The sequence below is a fragment of the Culicoides brevitarsis genome, chromosome 3, assembly GCF_036172545.1.
Source record: "Culicoides brevitarsis isolate CSIRO-B50_1 chromosome 3, AGI_CSIRO_Cbre_v1, whole genome shotgun sequence".
Classification (NCBI taxonomy): domain Eukaryota; kingdom Metazoa; phylum Arthropoda; class Insecta; order Diptera; family Ceratopogonidae; genus Culicoides; species Culicoides brevitarsis.
Window position 1 is genome coordinate 25,517,711 of NC_087087.1, and position 13,000 is coordinate 25,530,710.

General features: G+C 24.4%; 2 protein-coding genes across 2 annotated transcripts in view; one reads left to right on the forward strand and one right to left on the reverse strand.

The window, feature by feature from the left end:
• LOC134833130 (prolyl 3-hydroxylase 1-like) overlaps positions 1–13,000 on the forward strand; it is a 145,453-nt gene that overhangs the window by 17,986 nt on the left and 114,467 nt on the right. The gene's annotated exons all lie outside the window — the stretch shown is intronic.
• LOC134834868 (metabotropic glutamate receptor 8-like) overlaps positions 3,313–13,000 on the reverse strand; it is a 90,639-nt gene continuing 80,951 nt past the window's right edge. Inside the window, exons 9-13 of the mRNA XM_063849666.1 lie at positions 10,982–11,305; positions 10,128–10,408; positions 7,408–7,712; positions 5,320–5,454; positions 3,313–3,495 (exon numbers count right to left, since the gene is read on the reverse strand). Coding sequence (XP_063705736.1) covers positions 3,313–3,495; positions 5,320–5,454; positions 7,408–7,712; positions 10,128–10,408; positions 10,982–11,305 — 1,228 coding nt within the window. The remainder of the gene's footprint in view (positions 3,496–5,319; positions 5,455–7,407; positions 7,713–10,127; positions 10,409–10,981; positions 11,306–13,000) is intronic.

Here is a 13,000-nt window from a genome sequence, read left to right on the forward strand (position 1 = left end):
GATTTTTTTTTAATTAAAAAAATAATAATTTTGTAATCGATTAGACGGAAATTTTTATATTTTTAATAAAAATTGGAACTTTTTTAATTTTTTTTAAAATATCAATTAGATATTTATCATAAAATATAATTTAAAAAAAAATAAAAGGAACTTTAATTTAATTTGAATTATTTATATAAATTTTTATTTTTATTTTTTTTTATATTTTATATTAATTTAATTTTTTTAATTTAAATCATACAAAAAACTAAAGAAATTTGCTTAATTACGACATTTTCTATTGAAATAATTTAGGCCGCTCCAAATGAAAATCAAAAATAAAGTCCAAAATTTTTTAAAATAAAATGGGGAGGGGGCAAAATAAAAAAAAAGTTTTGAAATACTATTTTTATACCAAAAAATAGTAAAATAGAAATTTTGCTGATTTAAAATAGATTTCAGAATATTTCATATTAAAAATTAAAGAAAAAAATAACTGTCAAAAAATTTTGAAAAACAAAATTCAATAATTTTATGAAAATTATTTTTAGAGAAGAAAATTTATGATAAAATATGATTTCCAAAACAAAAATTAGAATAAATTAAAAATTTGTTAAAAAATTTTTGGAAATTTTCTTGAAAAATTATGAAAATACACCCAAAAACGGCCATTTTCGGATTTCGACTTTTAAAATGGGCATCGGACTTTATTTTTGATTTTCATTTGGAGCTACCTTACTCAAAAATTAATTTTTGTTTTTTCTCTTTTTTTTTATTTTTTCATAGATTCTTAAAAGTAGCATATTATCTTACCTTTCAGTTTTCATTCGTGGAAAAAATAAGAAAAAATAATAATTTATTTTTGACGTATTTTTAAAAAACGCTTTAACATAGGTATATAAAAAAAACATGAAAATTAAATATTATTCTAAGAGTTATTTTAATTCAAATTAAAAATTTTTTAAAAATAAACTAAAATAAATTAAATTAATTTATTAAAATTATTTTAAATAAAAAAATAATTAAAATTAAATTTTTATTTCAAATTAAAAATTAATATCTCAATTGCAATAAAATTCAAAAACTTGACAAGATAAAATAAAACAATAATTTTATAACATTTGATTTTTTTTATTTATTTTTGGATTCTTGCACATCAACAAAATTCTATTGGATTTAATCAATTTTTATATTTATTATTATATATTTTGTTTTTTTTAGTAGACATCATTTTAATAATTTTCAATATTTTTTTTCCTAAAATTCCAAAATTTTTTCTACTTTTTTTATTAATTTTTTATATATAATAAATTTAAATAATTATTATTTTAAACAATTCGAAAATATTTTTATTTTTTCATAAATTGAGCGTTTATAAACAAAAACAGATCATATAGATTATCTTGTTAACCACTACTTATCATTAATTCATAATATAATTAACTTTATCAAATTTTATACAAACATTCACTTTTTTTCTTCATCTATTTTTTTTTTTTTGTATTTCACATTAAATTTATTTTTGAAATAGAAAATATTGAAAACGTACATAGTCAACAGGAATATTTCTACCGTACATCTCTTTTTATTAAATATTAATTCTATGGATAAATTGTGTTATCGAGTATTATTTGTTATGATATATGATAGTTATAAATTTACACGGTTTATTAACGATAATAATAGACAGTTTATCCCGTTTAATCCGATCGGTTGTGTTTATTTGCGTGTTTATGAAATAAAATTAAAGCATTTTCTATTTATTTTTTAACAGTTGTTTATATAGTTTGGTATTTTCTATAAATATATTATGTTTTATGTTCATATTTATATAAAAAAAATAAGTAAATAATATACAGTTTTAGATTTCTAACACATTTACTTATTTAATTTAGATTTTATGATGAATTCACTATGCATTGCAATTTTTCTATAATTTTTTATTTATTATACATTTATATATGTTACAAATTTTAATGTATTCTATATTTTTTATCATAAAATTGAGTTTCAAGAATAATTATTTTAATTAATTATATTATTTATAATTATTAATTCTTTTATTTATCAATATTTTCAATATCTAAAGGAACATCATATTAGTTTTTTTTTTGAGTTTAATATACATTTTATATATAAATTATTGATATGTACAATTTTTCTATTTTTTTTTAAATAATTTTTTATAATTAAATATTTTTTTACTATAACTTTTTATTTAATATTAATAAATTTTATTAAAAAATATATTTTATTTAATTTTTATTGAAAAATAATAATAAAATAATAAAAATATTTAAAAATAATTTTATTTTTATTTAGAGGGTTATTTACATTTTTCATACATATATTGGAAGACAATTTAAATATATATATTTTTTTAAATTTCATGTTTTGTTAGTTTTTAAGGGCTCTAACGATATTTCATGATTTTTTTTAATAAAAAAAAAATTAAAAAAATTAAAATGTAGATTTTGTCACTAAAAAGTCGGCTCAATCATGTGATTTCTTTTTAGTGAGAAATCTTTATATTTTTTATTATTTTTAAATAACAGAAAAAAAAATAAATAAAATGACATGAAAAATGCATTAACTTTAAATACTGTACAAAAAAATTTCATTTTACAATTTTATATATGAATAGTTTACAAACACTCGCAACTCGTGTTGTAACTACTTTACTCTATCAAATACTCGTATTCAAACTTGGCTTCTTTCAATTTATTTTTTTTATTATATTTTTATTTACATTTTTATATTTATTTTAGGAATTATTTTTTTTAATTTTTCTTATTCTGTATAAAAAACGGTAATTTTTCAAAAATAAACGACAAAAGCTTTTTCAGTGCGCATGTTCCTACTTTTTCTTTTAAATGTGAATAGAGGTCCAGCCTAATGAGCTTTTTTTAAACAAATTGTCCGTTTCATTAAACTTTGGCTAGATTATTTTTGTTGTGTGATAAAATACAAAATTTTGTAATTTTTTTAGTTTATATGAATGTATGTACATATCACTACAAAATGCATATTTTTGGTAAATAAATGTTGCAAAATTACATTTTGTGCCAATAAATGGAATAAATTTTAATTCATTTCGATGTTGGTTCATACATATTAATTTTCTGTATGTTCGTCGCGGAAACTGATACGAAACACTGTCACATACTTAAAATTTCGATAACGCCGAATTTCAAATTGTGCAAATTATATTCACTGAATTACATAATTATTCATACATTTTTCGTGCATTTTCACTATTTGACCAGAGAAATTGATTGTTTCGCATTCGATGCATTTTTTTTTTATTTTTTTCTTAATTTAGAAAAATTAGAATCATGATACGCTGCTTCGTTCTTCGACACTTGGCGTAATGACGGAAATTTGGTCGTCGGTGATGCTGCGTTGCATGGTTTTCGGGCTGCTTGCCGACTTGGAGACGGAAGTCATTGATTGCATTGTTTGAGATTTCGGGGGAGCGAAGCGCATACTGTGAATAGGGCGATCTGATGGGCCCAACTGTGAAAAAAAATAATTTAAAAAATTTTGGCGAAGAACGGAAATTGATGCCAAACAAGAAGAAAGTCAATATTTAGTTAAAAAATTTCAATAAAAATCACTCATTTATGATGAAAACTGTTTTATGGAGCGTTCATTAGATGCACGACCGAGAAAATGTGGTTGAAACTTGTTGCAAGTTAAACAAAATGAAGAACGAGAAATTAATTTATTGAATAAATTAATTTTTAGCATTATTACGAAGCAGTAGCGTAGCTAGCCGAAAATTTTTGGGGGGTCACACAGAACAAAATTTTTTTTTTGCCCCTCAGATTCTGAAAATTTCCTTTGAATTTTGAAATTTCTGGAGGGCAAGTCAGTTCAAGAAAAAAATTGTGGAAAATATTGGGAAAATTTGAAGATAAACTCGTTAAAGTAAGGTAATTTTGACAAATCTTTAAAATTTTCAAGAAAATTTTATAAATCTGTGGGAAATCTTGGAAAATTTGGAAAAATCAACAACTTTTCATTCAAAAAGTCATTCAAATTTGAGTAGCTTTATAATGATATCTGTTGCAAATTGAAAAAAAGATTAAAAAAAAATTGAGGGAATTTTGGAAAATTATTAAAATTTAAAGGAAATTCAGAAAATTATAAAACTATAAAATATTCTTGAAATCTTAAAGAAATTCCAAGTAATTTAAGAGAAATTTGAAAAATTTAAAGGAATTAAAAAAAAAACCGAAAAATTTTTTGAAATTTAAGGAAAATTTTAAAAAATAAAAAATTCCAGTTTTACAATTTTTCAAGAAATTTTGAAAATTATTGAAGTTCTAGAGAAATTTGGAAATTTTTTGAACCTGACTAAAGGAATTTGGGAAAATAATAAAATTAAAAAAAAAAAAAAATCGGAAAATCGTTTTAAATAAAATAAAAATTGTAGTTCGCAGGATAGTTTAAAATATTTTTAAAATTTAAAAAAAATGCTAAAAATTCTGAAAATTTAGAAAATTTTTTGAAAATTGAAATTAAAGAAAAATAAAAAAAATTAATTAAAAAATTTAATTTAAAATTTTTTTAAAACAAAAATTAAAAAATTCAAAATTTAAAAAAAAACTTAAAAAAAAATTAAAAATTTGCAAAAACTATACTATTTTTGAAAAATCTATTAAATTTTATAAAAATCATGAAAAATTTATTAGCAAACCAAAAAAAAAAATAGTTTCTCGTACAAATAACTTATCTTTCTAATTTTGTTGCAAAATTTGGCAGCAATTCAAACTTTTATAAAACTTTCATAATTAAAATATTAATTTATCTCTTGATAAACATTAAAAATTAAATAAAAATCCCACTAATGGAATTTCTGATTTTTTTTAATGAAAACTCAAATTGTATGGTTAACAAATCTTTCAACTAGACACTTAAAAATTTTTAAAGTGAAATTATTTGATTTTTGTGAGGTAAAACGTTTCACAGCAACTTTCAAGGATAATAAAAAATAACCAATTTAAAAGTTTCTCGCAGAACTTACAAACAAATCTTTCTTCATACAACGCTCATTACCCGCAAAAAAACATCAAAAAGTTACTTCTTTTCTCTCTGAATTTCAATCAAACCACGCCAATTCGCACCAAAAATTAGTTTTTTTTTGTTCCACAAGTTTATTAAAAAACAAAGCCGTTAAAAAGTTTTCCATGAGACGAGGACAAATTTTACCATGTTCGTGTCTGTTTGAGAAAAGGAAAAGTTTATCGCTAAGAAAAAGTTTTTTCCTGTGCATCTGATATTTGCATTCTTCTTGTTTGGTGAAAAAACTTTTTTTTTGTGTGTGTGAAAACTCACCTGATTGCCATTTGTACCGGGTCGCACATTTTTATAAGGCTGAAAGATGACAAGGTAGACTTTTGGTAGGAAAAGGCAACCGAGTTCCACGGAGGCGCTTATGTTCAAGCACATGCACAAGCTTGAAATTTGAATCTGTGGAAAAAATAGAAAAAAGACATAAAATGAGACATTTGAACAAAAAAAAAAGAAAAAGTTTGGTGACATTTAAATTGCAATCTCAGGAGATAATGGAACATTTTTCAATTTTACTTTGAAGAACTTTAAGTTTTTTTTTTTACGTGTTTTGCCATTCCGACATGCATTCAAGTAGAGACGACAGTTTTAGTGCCGCCGCTTACAGGAAACGTAATAAATTATCTCTGAAAAGCTCTTTTTGCTTATCTTCCGAAGAAAAAGTGCAGTAATTGAAGGACTTTCAAAAGGAAGAAGCAAAAAATTCTATTAAAAGTTTCTCTTTCAAAAAACATGCACAACAACTATCGGACCATTAATCACCGATATCGCTTAATTTTTTGAAAGCCACACATGGGATTTTAATTTAAAACCAAAAACTTTTAAAATCACACAAAAATTTAAACAATAATTATTTCGATTAAATTCAAAGTGAGAATTTTTGTGGGACTCGTGAACAATTTGTATTTTTTTTTTAAATAAATAAATAACAAACGAATACAAAATAATTTTTTTTGAAGGTGGAAACTTTTGTAACCCACTCATGCGGAACATTTGGTTTCCCAAATGTTGAATGCTTGAATTCAGTGAGGTTTTTCGAAACAAAAGTGAGGAAAATCGTGCGGTTTTTCCCCATATTTTATTTATTTATGAATAGAAAAAAAAGTTTTTTTTTCATGTGATTTGCTGTTGAGTTGAATTAATAAAATAATGCAGAAATTCTGATGGTATTGAGGTCAGTTTTTGTGCAAAAGAACAATAGATGCAAAAAAAATTTAAACTTTTGTTTAAAGTGAAAACGATGCTTTAAATTTATTGCAAAAGTCTTCAACAAAAAAAAATATTTGAGATAAAAGAAAATGTGAACTGGGATGAAAAAATATAAAATGTGCCTTGGGTAAAATTATTAAAAATTAATTAATGATTATTTTAAAATTTAAAAAAATTAAATCCGTGAAAAAAATATATTGAAATTAATAAAATGTGTACTGGGTCAAAAACTCAAAATGTTAACTGGGGTAAAATTTCATATTGGGCATCTAGATTAAAAATATCAAAATGTTCATTGGGAATTAATTTATAATTATTTTTACGTTGAAAGCAGAATTTTCAATATGTGAAATTTTAAAATATTCACTGGGTCAAAATCTCAAAATGTGAACTGGGGTAATATTTAATATTGTGCATCAAAGTAAAAATATCAAAATACTCAATGGGATTTAATTTTACATATTTCTTTAGTTGAAACATAATAATTTTTAATATGCTGAAATTTTTAAATGTGCACTGGGTTTACTTTTAAAATGTTCATTAATAAGATAAAATCAAGTTTTTAATTTGTAAAATCTCTTAAATATTCGATAGAACAATATTTTAAATATATTTTGATATGAAATATCTGAGTTTGCAATTTTTAGACATTTTAAATTGCTAACTGGGGCTGATTTTAAAATGTATTAAAAGTACGAATTACAATTATGAAATGTTTAGAAATTCAAAATTATTCATTAAAATAAAAATTAAAAGAATATTTGAGATAAAAAATAAAAATTTACTACTTTAAGACTTTTTAAAATGTGTACTGGGACTGATTCTAAAATGTTTAAAAATTACGAAATTCGATTATATTATTTAAAATTATTCATTTGAATAAAATTTATATAAATAATAACGAAAAATAATAAAAATTCACAGCTTGTAGACATTTTAAAATGTGCACTGGGACTAACTTAAAAATGTTTTAAAGGTACGAAATTCGATAATGAAATTTAAAATTATTTATTGGAATAACATTTAAAATATTATTTGAGATAAAAAACAAAAATTTGCAGCTTAAAGACATTTTAAAATATGCACTGGGTCATGTCACGTGGTTAAAAAATCAATTTTTTTCAAAAAAAGTTTCTCACTTACCTTATAATCATTATTCGTGCCAAAGTAAATCGGTATAAAGGCCAGCCACACGATGCATGTCGAGTACATTGTAAATCCAATATACTTTGCTTCGTTAAAATTCTCGGGAATTTTACGTGTTTTGAACGCATACAGCGTGCACAGAACAATGAGAATTATGTTGTAGATGAGTGACATCATCAGGGAGAATGTCGATACGCGACATGTGAGCACCGCCGTCAATGGATACGGATGAATTTCCTTTATGTCTGGCTTCTCGTAAACCAACCAGCCAATTGTTCCGATTAACTGAATGGAAACAATTCCTGTGAAACAAAAAAAAAACATTTTTTTTTATTTTTGGCCTTGACATGCTGCGAGGAAAATTTCGTTGCCATCATTTATCATTCGTTATGAAAAAAAAATTATAATCTTGTCTTTTTCATCTTTTTTTCCTTCTTTGAGATAAGAATAAACATAAACAACCAAACAATTGCAGAAAAAAATAAAACAAACGGAAATCATACAAATTACGCCTCCGGTTGACATCAAACCAACAACAACTGGGTTACTCAAAGCCACTCTGATAAATAAAAGGAAAGCAGATAACCAACAAAACCCTAATTTTAAAGGCGGAACAAAGCAAAAAAGGTACGATACGGGTTGTTTCAAAACAATTCTCATTCAAAATCAACAATTCTAAATTCGTCATGTAATTTCTTGTTAAATTAGAAACAAAAATAAATTTTTGACCTGTACAGACAAAAATGCACGTCAAATTTGTCTAAAAAAAAAAGAAAAAAAAATTTGATCGATCCTCAGGGATATTTTTTCTGTATTTGACTGACTTCAGGAAAAATTGCAACAAAATACGAAAAAAAAAACTCAGGAGATTAAAAAAAAAGTTTGTGAAAAAAAAATGAAGAAAAATGTCGTATCTATGAGCAGGCGGATATCAAATCTTCCTGTTAGTTAAGACGATGCCAAAGAAGAAGAAGATAAATTGAATTGAAGTTAATAATTTTCTGTGAAGGAACATCGGCGACGAGAAGGAATCACGGAAGTTTAATAACGTAAAACGAGTATTGATTGACGGAAAAAAAGTTTTTTAAATGGATTAAAGTGAGGTAAGAAAAAATACAAATAAAATGATGTAAATATTTAAAAAAATAAATAAATAACCAAAAATTTGAATTTTATAAATTATGAATTTTTTTAAATATTTTAACTAATTTTTTAAGAATAAAATTAATTTAAAATAAGGCGAATAAATTTAATATTTTCATTTTTTGTCCCATGAGGTTTTTCTCGAGGGGGGGGGGAAATAAAAAAATAAATATTTTTGAATTTTTTAACGTTTTTAGACGTTAAACGTTGATTCTTAACATTTTTTTAATTTTAGTAATTTTAGTAAATAATATTTAGTAAATAATTTTGGTCACGTGACTTTCAAAAAAATGTTTTTCAACATTTCAATAAAAAATGTCGTAATTAAGCAAATTTCTTTAGTTTTTTGTATAATTTTACCATAAACAGTAATTTTTCATGATTTTTTAATATAAAAGTTCCAAAATATGTCAAAAATATTTGTATTTTATATTTAATTTTTATTTTTTCCCCTGAATTTTTTCGACAAAATCCGAGGGGGGGGGGGAGACAAAAAATGGATATATTAAATTTATTCGCCTTATTTAAAAAAAAATAAAAAAAAAACTGAATTAAAATTTTAAAAAAATATATTAATTCAAATAAATTTTAAATTAATTAAAAATTTAAATAAAAAAAAATAAATTAAATTAAAATTATAAAAAAAAATAATTTTAAATTAAAAATTTTAATTAATAAAAAAATTAAAATTAAATTAAATAAATTAATTAAAAATTAAATTAATTTATTTATTTAAATTTTTATTAATTTAATTTAAATTAAAAATAGCATTTAAAATTAAATAAAAATGAAAATTAAATTTTATTTTATTCCAAAAATTAATTAATTATTTTAAATTAATTTTTTTTAATTATTTTCACTTTTTTTTTGTTAAATTGATTTAGACATCATCCAATGAAGATAATTTTTTTCTCATTAAAACCATTTTTCTTTCATTTTCACATCAAATAGAGATATTAGATAATATATTTTCACCACAACACTTTTCCATCTCTAAAGAAGTCATAAATCACTCTTCTCTTTCCCTCAACACAAAACCAAAACCAACAAAAAATGAATAAAAATGTTGCAGACGACCCTCACCTTAATTACACCTTGAAAGTGTTTATTTTACCCCTTTTCTCATATTTTTTTACAATTCATTTCTTTTTATCGCCGTTTATGATAATTTACGAACAAAAGATCGTCCTACATTTTTTTTATTGCGAAAAGCGGCGTGACAAATGTGAAACAGGAAAATAAGATTAATGCGCGTTTTATGAAGCTCATACATGATATTCAGCTTAATGCCACTTTTGACACCTCTTAATGTGTTCATTTTTCGCCCTTTTTTGGATTAAATCATAAAAAAATTATCTCCTCCTAAAAATCCCTTTAAATTTATTAAAAGCAATTATGCATCAAACCCGTGGCATTAGGTTGTGCAAAAAGCCATAAAAATCGGTTGTTCATCGAAAAATTGAATTAAATTTAATTGGTTTTGCGATTCACAGAATTGTTGCGGTTTTGACAGATGGTTCAAAAATTCGTAATTAATCTGGAAAATTAAATTATGAAACATTTATTGCACTTACCGAATGAGATTGCAATTTGCGATAATGGCGAGGTGTAAATGGGACGTTGGACACTTTTGACGCCGCGATTGAAAATGCGCGAAATGCGATTTGTTTTGGTAAAGATGGCGCTGTAGCAAATGCTGAGACTGATACCTAAGCCAATACGCAAGATGGCGCAATGTTTGACAGTGGGTCTTGCGAGAATGATGAAACTCATGGCATAGCAACTGAGGATGCCGCTCAAGAGGACGTAGCAGAGCTCGCGACCCGATGCCATGATCACGGGAGTGCGATTGTATCTGAAAAAGAGTGAAATTAGCAGTTTTTGAAACCACGTGGTTGAAAAGATCACACGATCTTATGGATCTAACGATCGAAGTGATCTTTTGAGTAGATAGATCACGTGGTAAAGCTAATAATAGAAATATTTTAAGACTAAGTGGATTGAAAGATTTTTATTTTTAGCTTAACCACGTGATCTATCTACTCAAACGATCACTTCGATCGTTAGATCCATAAGATCGTGTGATCTGTTAAACCACGTGACCTTTCCAAGAGCGATCTTTCTTAACGGATCTTATTTTGGAAAAAAAATTATCAAATCCTTTCTTATGAAGTTCGTTTCACTCCTTTTAGATCCGTAAGTTAAAGAGACCACGTGGTTAAATAAAATCGTTTATACATTTAACCACGTGATCACTACACCTTACGGATTAAAAGAAAAGAAAGAATCTTTTTAAGAAAGTATTCGATTAATTTCTTTTCCAAAATAAGATCTTATGATCAAACAGACCACGTGGTTATTTAGATCTTCTTATCTCTTTAACCACGTGACCTATTTAGCTTTTTAGATTAAAATTAATTCTACTTACTTGATAAAAACTAATGTAGTGAAAAGTGTGAACAAAATCCCGATACTCGAGAAAATAATTGGCACGAGTGCCCACGGACTCAGCCAATCGATAACTTCGGGCGTTAATTTATCACAGCCATTTTTCAGGAAGTTGGGCGCCCATCCCGGATCACAAACCATGCACGTGTCATTGTGCACGTAGGCATCTTCGCGACACTTGACGCAAGACCAGCAACACTGATCCTGATAGTTGCGTACATGCCCAACGGGACACGGATCACTGCAAATGGAACGCGGCATCTCGCCCGTGTCCCATCGCAAGTTCTCCGCTTGCAGGTCTAATCTGAAAGAACGCAAGAAAAAATCGCATGAGATTTTTGACACACAAATTTGCGTGATTTACGATAAACAGCAAAGCAAAATAAGCGGAAGTTGCGGGTTGATTAACCGCCGAATAAATCGAGGAATAAAAACAAGAAAATTACAAGAAAAAAAAACATTCAATCAACTTCAGATTCGAGGATTTTGCGGGGATAAAAAAAATTAAAAGTCATGCTTTCACGTGCTGTTAATAATTAAATTAAATCTAATGATTATTCTCGATAACGAGGACATCAAAAAAGATTCTCGTTGATTGAAAATACATTTTCCTTTAATCATCGCCAGGCGTCTCCATTTTCCCCTCTGTGTAATTGGAACAACTCAGGTGTAAATTTTTATTGATAGACTCTCATAACGATTTCAATAAAATTCAATATTCCCTTTATATTTATCAATATTGCGCGATAAAAGCAATGCAAACATTCAGAATAAAATCAAACGAGTCTCGAAAAATAAAGCAAAACACAAAAAAAAAACAACAAAGCAGTCAGTGTTACAGATAAAGACTGGAATAAAGTGAAAAATAATCTTCCATTTGTAACTGTTAAAAAAAACACAGCAAAAAAAAACTAAACGAGCAATTTATTGGTAACATATTGCAACTTGGTGAAGTAGTGACGCAAAATGAAATCCGGGTGATTTTGTGTCTTTCGGGTGTGTGTATTCGGGGTGTTGTGTGATGTGAAATGGGGAATAAATGAAAAACAACTACCGCCAAAAGTAGTAAAGATGGAAATGAACAAATAAATAAAGTTGAATATGTACACAAAATAGACAAATATTTTGAAATAAAAGGCAATGTTGTTAGGGGAGATGTTCGTACAGGGCGTTAACAAGACAAGAACAACATGATTTCAAATGTTTTTAAATTTTTGCAGAGCAGTTTTATAATTATTAGATCAAAATTTGTAAAAAAAAAATAATTTAAATAAATAATTAATTAATTAAACTAAATGTTTAATTTTTTTTAATTAATAAAACAAATCAAAAAATTTATTATTTTATTAAAATAAATATTTAATGAAAATAAAAAAAATTAAATATTTTTTTTTAAATAAAAATTAAATTTTTTGATTAAAATTAATTAAACCAATCATCTAAAAAAAAATTAATTTTAAAAGAAAAATATTTTTTAATTTAATTTAAACTTTTATATTGAATTAAGCAAGATTACCAATTTTTGTATATGTTAATATTAAAAAAAATTATTTCCAAAGAAAATTTCGTATTTTTCTTAATTTTAAAGAATAATGAAAAATATATAATTTAAAAATTAATAAAAAAAATTAATTTTTTTGAAAATAAGTTAAAAAATAAAATTTTTTTTAAATTTTTGTTTTTTCATTATGTGTCCAAAAGCTCGAAATTTTTAGAAAAATAATTTTCAATTTAAGTTCCAATCATTATCAAAAAAAAAAAAATAAATAAAATAGAAAAATAATTTTCCCCTAATTTAATTTAAACTTTTATATTGAATTGACTTTTATTGCAAGATTATCAATTTTTGTACGTTCATATTAAAAAAATTATTTCCAAAGAAAAACATTTTTTTTATTACTCTTTCAAAGAATATTATGAGAAATATGTATAATATTAAAAATTAGCATCACAAAAAATTAACTTTTTGTTTTTTATCTTTTTTCATTTTATATAATAC